Source organism: Pterocles gutturalis, unplaced genomic scaffold (genome assembly GCF_000699245.1).
Source record: "Pterocles gutturalis isolate BGI_N339 unplaced genomic scaffold, ASM69924v1 scaffold17902, whole genome shotgun sequence".
Taxonomy (NCBI): Eukaryota; Metazoa; Chordata; class Aves; order Pterocliformes; family Pteroclidae; genus Pterocles; species Pterocles gutturalis.
In genome coordinates this window covers 64,429-77,970 of record NW_010115772.1, presented here as the reverse complement: position 1 = coordinate 77,970, position 13,542 = coordinate 64,429, and the positions used below count along the sequence as shown (strand labels likewise).

At 39.5% G+C, this 13,542-nt stretch overlaps 1 protein-coding gene across 1 annotated transcript in view; it reads left to right on the top strand.

Moving 5' to 3' along the window:
- Positions 1-384: 384 nt before the first annotated feature.
- ARMC8 (armadillo repeat containing 8) overlaps positions 385-13,542 on the top strand; it is a gene marked incomplete at its 5' end in the record, with an annotated part of 65,417 nt that continues 52,259 nt past the window's right edge. The window contains one exon of the mRNA XM_010075309.1: positions 385-461. Coding sequence (XP_010073611.1) covers positions 385-461 — 77 coding nt within the window. The remainder of the gene's footprint in view (positions 462-13,542) is intronic.

The window sequence follows — 13,542 nt, the reverse complement described above, 5'->3', positions numbered from 1 at the left end:
TTTCGGGAATTCCTGGTTTTTCTATATAGTAATTAAGCATAATAAAACTGGAGTTTAAAGCAGTGCTGGTAACTGAAGTAGACGCCTTTTACATGCCCTGTTCATATACAGCATTCTGTTAACTTGCTTTGACTCGTAACACATTGTTATCTACAGTAAGTATATCATCTTCTTTAAATCACACTTGAACACAGCGTTAATTCTTTGTGTGGATGTTGCCTAGCAGTAACACACTGCACATTTAAATACAATTCTGGGGGTTTGCTGCTGTCTTGCCTGATAGATTTTGTAGACTTGCTGCTGCATTAGCTATTCCTGTTTGTCTGCCATTATATGAATTGATATAAACTATTACAATTCTTTTTTTTTTTTTTCTCTCTGCAGGAGGTAACGGCTAGTAGCCGCCACTATGTTGATAGATTATTTGACCTCGATCCTCAGAAAGTCCTGCAAGGTGTCATGTAAGTCACCTGAAACACCCTTGGGCTGTTGATTGTGTATACACTAGGTTCACTTGAATTCCACTAGAGCTGTATGTTAAGGGCAAGAAGCTCTTTCTATCTTTTTTTGAGAAATCTTGTTTGAAAATTTTAATGCAAACATGATAGTATAGTTTTAGCAGACTATCGCTCTGTAGTGCATATGGTTCATAACGCAGCCACCCAGTTGCCAGAAATGAGGTTAAACATTCTGTGAGCATTTTAAAAAAAATTTTGATACATTTCTTTCTTTTGGCCACCTTTTGCTTCTCTTCCAGGTCTGTTGAGATTCTCTTATCTTATTCCACTGCCAAGTCAGTGTGCTGGCCTCTTTTTCCCCTGCTGCCATACCTGAGTGTTGGCTTTTTTTTTTAATGCATGGCTTCTATCTCACCGATGGGAACTGTGAGCTGAAGAAAATGCCTCCATAGAAGTTAATTTGGATGCAAATTATGTTTCAGTACTTCTGTTGCATGTCAGTGATAAGGGTAATGATGGAAAGAGTGAGTAGGAGCCTTGCCCTGCTGAATAGGTAGTAGAACTGGTGCAAAGAACTGGTTGTTTTCTTGTAGTCCTTGGGCTGTAAGCTTTCCATTATAACCACACAGCAATGTGGCAAAAAAGTCCTGCACAGGACTGACTTTTGGTGGTGAAACCAGACCTTTTCAGACTTACCGGTAATTTGGTGGCTGTGGCTATCTAGCAAACTGCCAGAAGACATTGAAAGACCAAGTAGATCAAAAAAACAGGAATGTTGGTTGTGTTGCTTGGGTCAGTCTGAGGCATTCTCCAGTTGGAGATGGAAATAATTATTCTAGAATGCGTCCCAGGGGCAATATATCAAAATTAGTGTCCTTTTGAATTACATGAAAAACACAACATACATAAAACTGTCCTGGAAACTTTGTTGGCTGAAACATCCCTTCACCTGTACAAAAAATTCTGGTACAGCACTGTAACGATGTGCAGGTTCTTAACTCTTCCCTGTAGGAGAGTCTGGTTTTGCTTCCACACCTTGGCCGCCTCACTCCGCTGCTTGTAAGCGCTGGTGCGATGGTCCCAGGGGCAAGGACGTGTCTCATCCTATGTCCAAGTGGGTTGACTGAGCCCCTCTTTTCTCCTTGGCAGATGCTCTGAGCCCTGAGTGGCGCTCCCTCCCTGCTCTCCTTTCTTTTCAAAGGACTGGAACCCACAACCCTTGGTAATCCCTTCCCTGTCTTTTGAGATGTTATTTCTATCTTTTGAAGTATAACTGATTTCCCAGAAACAAAAGTTTTAGGCAGTGTCTTTGTCTCAGCTAGCATCTGAAATTCTTCCTGTCCATGGATGTCAGTGGAAGAAAATACCAATTTATTTCACAATAGCTTTCGAAGGGCAAGTTTGGAGGTAAACCATATTTGTGATGCTCTGGTTAAAATCCTAATTCTGAGAGTATATCTTTCCTGACATTGAGCAAATCCTGTGTGATAGATTTGTTATTTTCCAAATATTGGTGGATAGGTGTGAAACAGTCCACTTTAGAAAAGCATATATATAAAAACAGAATTTAGAATAGTGTGTATATATGTAAAAAATTTGTCAGTCCATGATTCTCTTTGGGCAGAAAAATACTGTTTTGTCCTCCTTCCTTTGACTTCAGGGTATTTGAAGAGGTATTGAATGAACTGATATTTGGGGTGGAGTAGAAGAGGATTAAAGTTCTACTGAACTGTCTGTAAGGAGCTTTACCAGATATTCTGCATACTTTGCTCAAAGTCTTTGGTTCCTAAGATGTGTTGCTTTTTTTTTCCTGCATCCTGGTTGAAAATACTGATGACCTAGATTTTTGTTTTGATTGGTGGAACTGTGTGAATATCAAGGATCAGAAAATAGGCTGTCTGAAGAGGCTCGGTTTCTGCTGCTTGTCTTCAGTTACAATAGTCCTGTTCTTCATCTGGTATTAAAGGCGCTTCAATGAATAACTTGGGTTTGGGGCTTTTTTAATTGCATCCTTGTAATTTTAATGAAAACCAACTTCTGAAAGAGATCTGATAAAGGTAAAATACAGGTAAATGCTTCTTGAACTTGAAAATCATGTCAATCCAGTTGTCATCTGGTAACTTGAGAAAGCTTTTAATTACATATTCTGAAAGTATTCAGATGATCAAATCTCGTCTTTTCCTTTCTTTCCCATGAATTACCAGAGAGGTCATATTCAGAATCTTCTTTTGTCCAGATAGTGAATTCTTACATGGGTAGGAGCTTTTTCCTTTTCCTCCTCAGGGGAAAACTGAGAAACCATTTCCCTTTTATTTCCCTTTCATCCGATACTGCTGTATGTGATTCTGTTGATCTTATTTCAGTACGTCAAGTTTCCTGCAGAACTTTTGTTCACGTCATTTCTATCATGTTCATCTGGGTGTTGGTAGTAGGTAGGAAGGGGAGAATTGTGTGTACCTGCCAGTAAATCGTGAATTTCAGTTCAGGATTTGAAACTTGTGAGTTTCTTGCCAGGATGAGTACTGCCTTTTACTGTATCTGATGGCAAACTATTTAAAGTGTACACAGCCCACATCTTCATACCCGCATCTGTGTGGCGGTGTATGTATTTACCTTTATACTGTCTTTATAAGTGAGCAAGCTTAAGGTAGTTTCTTTCTGTGAACACAAGCACTACATTGTGGCCATGCTTGTGCTCGAGAGGTCTTACAGGTTTGCTTTGGGTCTACTTGGGTGCTCTTCTAAACTTTTCATCTTCTAGATACTGTTCTGCAGTTCAGCTTCTCTGAAATACGCTTTGATTGCGTTCGACAAGGTCACTGTTAATGTCAGGTATGCATCCATTGAATGTGTTTAGCGTTGACAGTGCAGAGACTGCCTCAGGTATTGTAGGAGATTAAATACTGTTTTCTCTCAGAAGTTCTCTTAGATGTTTTGCTGTTATCGGCAGAGGAGCAGAACATAGATAGCTCTGTAGATTCCTGCATTGTTATAAGAACTTCATTTGTCCCAAGATGGTTGCTGTGTCATCATGTTGTGTTTTAATTTATTTTCCTGTTAGGGGCTTCTTTGAGAGACATTTTGTCATGCTTACGTTTAGCCTGGTGTCTTCAAAGAGGCAATCCATCATTTTACAGAGAGCCATGTAATTCCATCTCCAGGGCTGGTTTTGAGAGGAGCATTCTTTCTGATGAATCTGGCTTACTCAAGGTCCCAACAGTTTCTCATCAGGCTGTTCCTCAGCAGTCGGAGGGTGTCATGTTTTAAGGCTTGCAAGTAATCATCTTTGTGGTCCACTGAAAATTTCTGTGCTACTGCTGTTTCTGTCCCTTATCGATGTTCTTATCCAGCCAGCTGGAGTTACTAGACAAGCATTTTCCAAACTTGTGTGAGCGTTTTATTTCTCAGGAAAATGAAAGAAACATCCTATAGAAATGGCACTTGTTACTGAAGAACCCATTTCAAAGTGTATGTCTACAGTATCTTCCTTTTTCCCCAGGGAGCATGTCTATGGGACATGGTGCTGTGATGGGAATACTGGTACAGATCTGTGCAGTATGTTTAATTGGAGTTACATGTGCTTTCTATGCTGTGTGATTTTTTTTTTTTTGAGTGGTTGAGAATTGATGTTGATGAGGAAAGTAGAATAGTTGATGTATGGGTAAGAACTTGTGGACCACTTTGGCAGTCATGTTTTAAGGGTCTGTGCAGGCTTAGGCTGACAGTGCTGCAGTGGTTAGTGGTTAGGCTCAGCATTTTGAAGATTCTGAAACTGATATTTGGTACAACCAAGATGTAATTGGGGTTATCTTTGCGGTTGGCTCTTGGATGCAAGGTTAGGCATGTATTCACAGCTCTTCCAAGGGACAATGGACTTGTATTTGACTGAGGATGCTTTGTACTGCTTACTGGTTTCTGCCAGTATCTTCTTGAAACAGAAGATACTAGAAGGTAGTCACAAATGAGGAAAATTTAAAAAACCAAATCCTTATTCTAAATAGTGACACTGCTGTCATAGAACCTATCTTGCATCTTTTTTTGTGATCAGTTGTTTTGAAATTAATTTGGAACACCTCAGACTGTGTGTGGTTTTTTACATCCAACTTTTTTCATTTGTGTATTCTTGGATTTGAAATAAGTGTTCCAGGCATGTGTTTAGATGACTGTATAATAGTGTCTTACATTTCTTAGCTATGGCAAATGGAATGGGAGCATCAGAGCAGTGTTCCACACGTGCCTGCAGGGAAGGCTGTGTGAAATATAAAAGGCAGCTTCATGGAGTGGGAAGAGGAGAAATTCCCATCTCGGTTCTAATGGAGTGACAGGTTCTCCCTTCAGTCAGTTATGAAGAGGCTGCTTCTGCCTCTTGTTCTTCACATCCTGTTAAACAGACCTTCTGTAAGACTAAATAATGAACAGCATTAGTTTCCACATTGTGCCAAGTCTGTACAACCACATTGCAGTCTCCCACTGGGCACTTCCAAACCAAGATTTTCTGCAGGAGCCATGGTTTGTTCTTTGCATATTCCCTTGCTTCAGTTTTCACCAGAATGGCCCTGTGGAAACAGAGCAGTCCTTCGAGGACTGTTCCTGTTATACTTTGCCTCTGTTTGTTTTTGATTGATTCTGTTATCTCCTAGATGGTACTCTGTAGTAAATGTGTATTCTTTCAGTTGCAGTAGGGAACTCTGAGGCCTAAATTGGCTAACAACAAGTGATGTAATTTTTTGAAGCGTTGTTTTTGTGCACTGTCATTTCTGTGCTGAGGGAAGAGGTTCCTGAGTCCCTTCTGTTGATACTTCATGAACTGCAGGATAGGCTCTTTGTGGCTTGGAAGTGGAAAGCTTGTTCGTTAGGTTGCAGGATCTGACAGAAAGTTGAGCAAGTTTAGGTGACGCTGAGAGGATACTGGGAGCACTACTCCATTGTTTGATTTTTCCCTTTCAAGAGGTAAGCTGAGGAATCTAATAGCTAGACAAGCTTTTCAGAGTGATAGAAGATGAAATTGAAAGGCCTCAAACATCATTTGAGAATTAAGTAGTGCTCTGTGAAGAGTGGTTTTTGATACAACAGGTTTTGTAGAGTCAGATGGCAGAATAGTGTAGGCACAGAGGGAAAAGAGGAAGATGCAATAGGAAGAAAGTGTGTTTCTGACACAGAATAAGGTATTCTCTTGCTTTTGTGCTTTCTTTGTAGTGCAGCAAAAGGTACAAATGCACAATACTATTTTTTGCAAGTAAATTGCTATCTACCTCCTGGTCTAATAATTAGAGGTGGGCTAAACTTTAGAAAATTAGACATGCCTATTGCATTTGGCTAGCAGTCTTCAGCCTAATAGGGTTGTTTAATATTTCAAGCCTTGCAGTTGCCACCCAGAGCCTGTGAGAGGGGATTGATGGTTAATGAATCTGTTTCAGTGCTGCTTTTCAGAAGGGCGCGAAGCCACTTTTCTCTCAAATCCCTGTCTTGATGCCAACCTCAGACTAGTGATACTGTTGCTGTGATGATTTCAGGCTGTAAGGAGGATGAGAGGAAACAACTTCTATCAGACTAGCTGATGTAGCTGGAGAAAATCAAGTAAGTATTGGTCACAACAATCTTGTGGTTTGGGTTAGGAGTGGCAAACTTCAAGCTGAGCACAGCTTTTAATACTCTGAGGTCATTCAGAGTTTAACTTAACTTTCTTAATCTGTTAGACAAATGCAGACGAGAGGCGGTTGCCTGCAAAGGGAGGGCAAAATGTAGGAGGCAGCTGAGGGAGAAATAGTCGTTACGCTTTTGGGGCTGTGTGTGGGGTGTTATTAAGACTGAACTGGAGGTTGGGCCTGAGGGATGTGTGCCACAAATCAGCAAAGCTACCAAGTTTGTGTTTAATATTTGGAGTTTGATTTTTTTATACTAAGCTGCCAGTTCAAATAGATCAGAATCAATATTAAAAAAATTAAATTGACTTTCTTGAAATAAGCTCATTTTCAGTTTGCATTATGGAGCTATGTTCTTTTAGGCTAGCTGCTTGTAAAGGGTTGACATTTCTAGTAACATTCAAAGGACAGAACTCTGTTTACCAATTCATTTGTCTACCAGATGATTAAAATGATTTCAGTATGTATGCTGTGTGGCTGGTGCTGAACTGATAATTTAAGTGTGTTGAGTTTTTTTATTTTTATTTTTTCTTTGGGAATTGTAAAGTAGCAGGAAGGCTAGCTGGTAAAATTACTTGCTAAAACATACTTCAAATATGCATTGTCTGAAATGTCCAGTAACTCCCCCATATGTAGAATGAGAGAGTTTGTTTGCATATAGATAAATTACAGAGTTTCACCCATTTGAAAAAGGAAATTTAGGAAATGTCTAGAGCATATGGAGGCCAGTACATCGTCTTAGCTGATAGCTATTTGGGGATGAAAATCTAAGGCTGTACTTTCAAGTCAGAAAGACTTTGGGCTATTATAATCTAATGAGTAGTAGCTATGTCAAATTAGAGGTTTTGGTGATCTGTCAGTGATTGCTGGCCTGAGCTGAAGTGGACAGAGTGTCATACAATATTATGAGCTCACATCTGAGAGCAACTAAGCGGGTGTTGGAATGCCACTGTAAGGTATTTTCCTGTGCTGAATGAAACTTAGAGTTCTCTATGTGAATGGCTTGTGGTGGACAACATACTTTTGATAATGAGTGGTGAGCTTGAAGTGGGAGAATGGACAAAAATAGCTTTAAATCAAGAGACAGAGAATGAAAAATAGTGCTAGAAAAATGTAGTGTTACAGGATGCCTCTTTGCTTAATGAAATTTCATTAAATTTCTGCCTCAACTGTGGAATATACTCCTAAATGCTGAAGGCACTCCTTTATCCTGGGAGGGGAAATATCTTTGTGGGGAGATAGAGACATGTAAAAGAATAAAACACAGTTACTTATATTTGATGGTTTGGGTTATTCATCTGAAGCAACAGTGGTGAAGCCTGTTCTTTTCAGATGGTTTCGGGATAACTCTGAAAAAAGTATGGTGCTGATCTGGCATCACAGAGCAGGAGATCTTTGAGAGCTCTGCTGAACTGCAGCAGGTTTCCCACACCTCTCTTTGGATAATTCTTTGCTGTTATGACCTAGTTTATTTGAATAGCAGAGATTGATGCTGAAATTGAAATGCTGGTAATACAGAGCTCTAGCTGTGGTTTGTGTGGTTTGGGTTTTTTTAGCTTAAAAAGTTCACATAATAAAAGCTAGCTAAACTTTCATCCCCCACTGACTTTGGGCATTTTAAATTTGAGCTGCATCATACTTAATGTTGAGTAGGCAGTTTTTCTATTGATTAGTGATCTTGTGGAACTTGCACCACATTTTCCAGACTTCAGTGCAAAGGATGAGGCAATAAAACAGCCTTGAGAGAGAGGTGGGTTTTGTCAGTCAGCCTGGATATTTGAAAGGAGCTCAAGTTGAAACTGCAGCCAAAGACATGCAGAGCTTAAGTTGTTAAGCTTCGTATAGAAGGCTAGCTAGACTTCCCTTTGCAAGAAAACGTATGACAAGGTAAGTTGCCTCTCCAAGGAGGATACTTCAGATAGGAGTTCAAGTGGTTTCTGTGGCATTGTGATACGGAGACGTTGGATTAAACAATCACTTCTGGCATTATGTATGTTAATTTCTGCTGTTCTGCATTGCTGTAGTTTTATAGCCATGTGCTATTTTCCTACAGCACTTCGATTTTGTGCAGTGTCTGAGAGCACAGAACTAAGATTGGGAACAACGATGGATTTAGGGTTTTCTTGTTTGAATGTTGAGTTTGCTTAGTTTGCAGTGTATGTTGTGTAACAGGTTCTAAGTGTTAAAACACCAACAAGTTGAGTAACAGTGTCTCATGTGCTACTTTGTTCTTACCTATAAAATAATCTTTTTCTTTACATCAACTGGTATTTTTGAGTGGGATTAGAAATCTCGAAACTTTCCTTCCCAGCCTGATGATTAACCTTAATAAGTTGATTATTTCTGTGGTTTGCTTGAGCTGGCAGGAGTTTTTAACATTTTATTCACTTGTTTGGACTAGTAATCATGTTAGTACAAACACGCTTCCTGCTAAAGAGGTAGAAAACAACTCATGTGTCGGTTAATTAACAGATATTCAAGCTGTAGTAGTGTCCATCTTAGAAATTAATTCTGTCAAAATAACGATGGATGTATTTTAACATGCAAAATTTGTCATTAATTCCTGTTGTTGATTGTTTTGCATCTGTCCATAAAAATGGGAGAGTAGGAGGAAGGGAGAAGGATGAGGAGGCAAAAACTATAGAAAGCATAATTGCCAAAACTTTAGCTCCACCCTTAGCTTCTGACTCGAGTCCAGCCAGTCCAGGTACCATTTGCTTATATGATATTGAAACTTGGAAACTCTCCTGAAGTTGAGGCAGAGAGTTTTTATTGGAGCTACATCCATGTATCAGCTACTGGTACCTCAGCGGTTTAGATGTTTGCATTTTGAGGTTTTGAAAACCTTTTCAGAATGATGCTTTGTGTCATTCTATTGTTTGCAGTTTTGATCAGCCTCTGGTAGATAAATCTTCCGTTCTGACAGTGCATTGTTTTGGATGCTTCCTCTGTGTGCGTAACTGTCTTGGAATCTCTTGTAACTATTTCAGAGTAAAAGTGAAAGCATTGGCTTGGAGTGTCGGGGACTACTTTTTCTTCTGTGATTGTTCATCTCATATTTGATATCCTTCTCTGGCTAGGAACCTCTTAAGTATCCCCACTCTACTGTATTTTCAAAAGACATCAGGTGAGAAAATATCATGCAGACTGTTTATTTCCTCCTCTTCTGTGTAGTTCCTGTTGCTCCTTCCTCATCCAGTCACTTTAGCTTGTTTCAACATCTTTTGTGTTGCTTTGCTAGAAGGTCACATAGGAAAGCTCCTGTGCGTCCTTTCAGAATTTTAACATTTCTTATGTTTGTGCTTGATTTACTGCATTAGAAAATGTAGGTAGAAGTGAATTCTTGCTGAGGAGTCGATGTATCCGTGTTGCTTTCTCATGATCCCTTTTGCAGAAGAGGTGCAGGTATCAGGGCTTGCTGGGAATGCTTTAGCGGTCTGTTTTTTCTCACGTGGGAGGTTAGCTCACACCAGCTCAGAGAACTGCACGCTGACTGCTGAGCACTTCTGGTGTGTTTGTGGGAGGAGTCCCAAACTTAGAATTAACTTGATGAAGGTGTTGGACTTCTATAGTTTCTGTTTAGGACAAAGTTCATCTCCTTAAGTTGCTTCTACAGTAGTATTTTGTACTGACAGTCTAGAATGCTAATTTTCTCAGGACTTATTTTGTAATATTAATTTTTATTGCCTAGGAATCATTAAAACTTAAAGGCCATATTTTACTCGCAAATTGTTATATTTAATATTGCTTCTTCCTTATCCGAAGTAGGCCATATCTGGTGCCTTTAAACAATTACACATTAAGCATCAGAATAAAAAAATATTAACTCCATAGACAATTGTCAGATTAGTTCTTGTAACTCTTGTCAAGCTGCATTTGGATGGAAATTAGATTTTTTTTTTGTGAGTTTACTGTACTCCTAAAATATTTATTTTAAACACCTACTGTGCTATACACTTACAAAACTAGCATACATTGCATTTCATTTATAGCTAGTTAATTGAACTGATTGCCTCTGGTTGCTATGTTCTGAAAGATTGTTAGAGCTGATAAACATGACCTGATAACTTTTCCCCCTTTTCTAGAGTTTGTAGGAAGAAAATAAGTCTTTTCTGCTTTTCCAGTCTCTAGTTAGTTTCATAACTTAAAACTGAATGGTCACAGGATTGAACTGATGAAACAATGTTCTTATTTCTTTAAGAAGCAATAAAAGATGGAAAAAGCTGGTTTAGCACTTCAGGAAGCAATATTTCCAAGCACTTAGATAGCATTTCTTTGTTGTATTTTATTGTTGGGAGCCTATATTATCCTTTTGAAATTTTTTTCACATAAATTACCCTATTACATTATAGTAAGTGTAGACAGAAATATCAGCTATCAGATTTTCAATCTATGCATTAAAATGATTGTCGTTCAGATCGTCTTGTTAAATGACTTTGAATTTAGTTTGGATCTAAACTAGAAAATTTAATACACAGGATATTAAAAAAAAACAAACACAAAAACCTCCAATGCGTCTTATTTGTCATATGTCATATGAAAGCTTCATGGTTTGTCTTTTGGCTCAATGGAGAGCTGTGTTTTTGAGGTTGAGAAGCTCAGTAGTGTTGGAGTGTACAAGGTAGACGTGTAAGATTTGTGTTTCTCCTGAAGCCTCTCGTGCTGTGCTGTTGCCTGGCAGTAGGGTTGATAACCTACCTGAGAGCTTGGAGCTCTGTACCTCCCTCTTTTGGATCATGATCTTCTCACAGATTGGGCCCAGAATCACCGTGGACGAGTTGCTCTTTTGAAAGTCTCATCTTTTTGTGATTGTGTTTTTGCTGCCGTTTCCTTCCTCCTCATTTTCCTCCTCCTTTTCACAGGAAATAAAGTGGGTATCCAGTTTTGGAATATACATTTCTGAGGCTTCTTTGTTACCTCTTGTAGAAGATAGTGACTTTTACTGCTTTTTCTCCTTTCTCCTGATCTCATATCGTCTTGGATCTGAAATCAGTCAAGCTGAAACTTGTTGGAGATTATGTTTTCAAACAGGGAGTTGCCCTCAGTTTTTCCAAGGTTCATGATTTGCCAAGGACCTGATAGACTAGGACAGGACATGGTACTTCTTTACTTCTTCAGGAGATTAGCTTCCTGATCAGGAAAAACTCCATAAAATATAATGTGGAATCACATGGTTATTTCTCATAGTAAATGAAAAAAAGTCAACCATTATTCAACATTGGATTGTGGCATTTTAAGGATATTCTTGGTTTCCATATCCACTTGCTTCCTATGTATTGGAGAGGTTCATTTCTGTCAGTGGCAGGTTTGGAGAGATAAGCGTGGCGTGGAACCTGGAGGTGCCAAGGCAGAATGTACACAAACATGGTGATCAGTGCTGAGTCCTGTCTGACAGTTTTTGGTCACTGTAACAATTTGAAGGTGTTTTACTTGCTTGCAAGCTGAGGTCCTCAAATGTACATGCGTTGGTTTTGTCAGAAACCTCAAGCTTGTGGAATTTCTTGTCTATCTGCCATGACCTTTGTGAGGAACTTCATGAACTAGGATGGAGAAACTAATCTGAATCATTTACAGATCCAGCCTGTGACCTCACTAAACCTCTTAGTTTGAGTGTTACAGAACTTTGTCATGTTCTTGCCACTTCTGAAAGGGTCTCTAAATCAAATTCCAATAGGCAGTACTTATTACGTATTAAATGGTTTTGAGGGTAGCAAGCCATTCTGTTGTGGAGTTGGTGCAGGAGTCACAGAAGTTGGTTGTTGGTGGTTTTTTGCTGGCTTTTTCTTAATTGAAAAACCCCCACAAAATAATGTGTAAAATCACCCAAGCAGAGCTTTAAAATGTCACTGAACTCTGTTTGTTAATTCTTCAGAGTGCTTGGCAAGTGCCTTCTGTTTAGCTTCTCAAGATGCCTTCATGGTTGTATGATAGGATGCAGCCTTTCTGATGATTTGAGGGCTGGTGCCCCAGGGTAACAGGGAGGGGTGGCTTTTTTAGAAGTCCTAGAGTGGCCGGAGCGGTTTAGTACCTGAACCTGGCACATCTGTTGCTACAGTTCCTTTGAGTCATCTGATCATTGCTTCTGGCACTGTTTTGGACTGACTCTTGTATTTAAAAAACCTTTACAAATGGCCGGGATATTTTCATATCAAGCGATCAGCGTAGAAACCACTGAAGGACTGTTTCTGAGTTTAGTGAAATCTCCAAGTCCTTTCCTTAAATTTTCTGGAGCTTCCAGCTTAGCCTGTTTTCTGATCTTGCTCTTTCTCCTCCACCTCCTGTCTTGTGGTGTAAAGTTACCAGACTTACGGGGGATACGAGAGAGGTCCAGCATTTTCTGCTGAGGCTGGGCTGTGTAGATGGTGTGCTGGGTAGGCAGATTCCCGCAAAGCGCTCGCTCACTTGACAGATCAAGTGGTGTCCTGACTCTGCCTGTGTTAACACAGAGCTGCAGTTCAGCGTTCAGCTGCTCTTCATGCTCTTCCTGTGTTGGAGCTCCAAGATCACGAGCCAAAATTGAAGTTAGGCAGCCTCCTTTTGCTTAAAATTCCTAGAGCACTCTTCTGTGGCCAAGTAACTGTGTGACACTGGAGGGTGAGTCACATGGAGAAATACTTCAGGAAGGACGGGCAATTACCTTTTACTAATTGAGGTTTATAAAGGTTCTGTTTATGCCAGTACACTTATTGCGTGCCTTCGCTGAGGAATTTTTTTTCTAACTCTAATGAAATGAGTTTAACACTTCGGACAACTGCTTGTTGTGGAATTTGCACGTTCGGTGGGTACGTAAGACCTGTATAGTGGTCATGCAGGCTATGGATGATAGCCATAGAATCTTAAAGAACAGGGCCACTCTAAATCTCTTCAAATGAGCAGATAGCAGGTGAGAGAGTGATATAGGGTCAAGAAAACGTGCTATCTCAAAGCAACCGATAAAGCTCCCAAATTATTTGAATGAATTATGGGCATAGTTAGCCAGTGATTAATTTCTCATTTTTGTAACTACTAACATTATAATCAATCTAGTTTTGTTTTTACTTGATAAAGAATTGTCTGAATTTGGACTGCTTTTTGTTCTCTGCTCTTACAGAGGTCCCTACAACTGGAAAGCTTCCTAGAAATGTGTCATCTTGATGTTCTGGATCTGGCAATAAGTTGATAGCTTTTATTCAGATTCTTTGGATGTTCATGTATGTTCAGTGTGTTCATATGAAAAAAATATTCATAAAAAGGTAGTGATGCAATAGCAATTTTCTGAACAACAAGGTTGCAAACCACACATTTTCATAGGACTTCTTAGCGTGTGCAACCAGTGTCCTCTTTCCAAAGTGCTTCCCGTGTTCCTTTACCATAGCATGAATGCCCTTAATGCATTTAACCTTGCAGTGACTCTCAGACAGGAAAATGCTTTTGTTTCTACTTTGTTCCTGCGGTTTTGACAT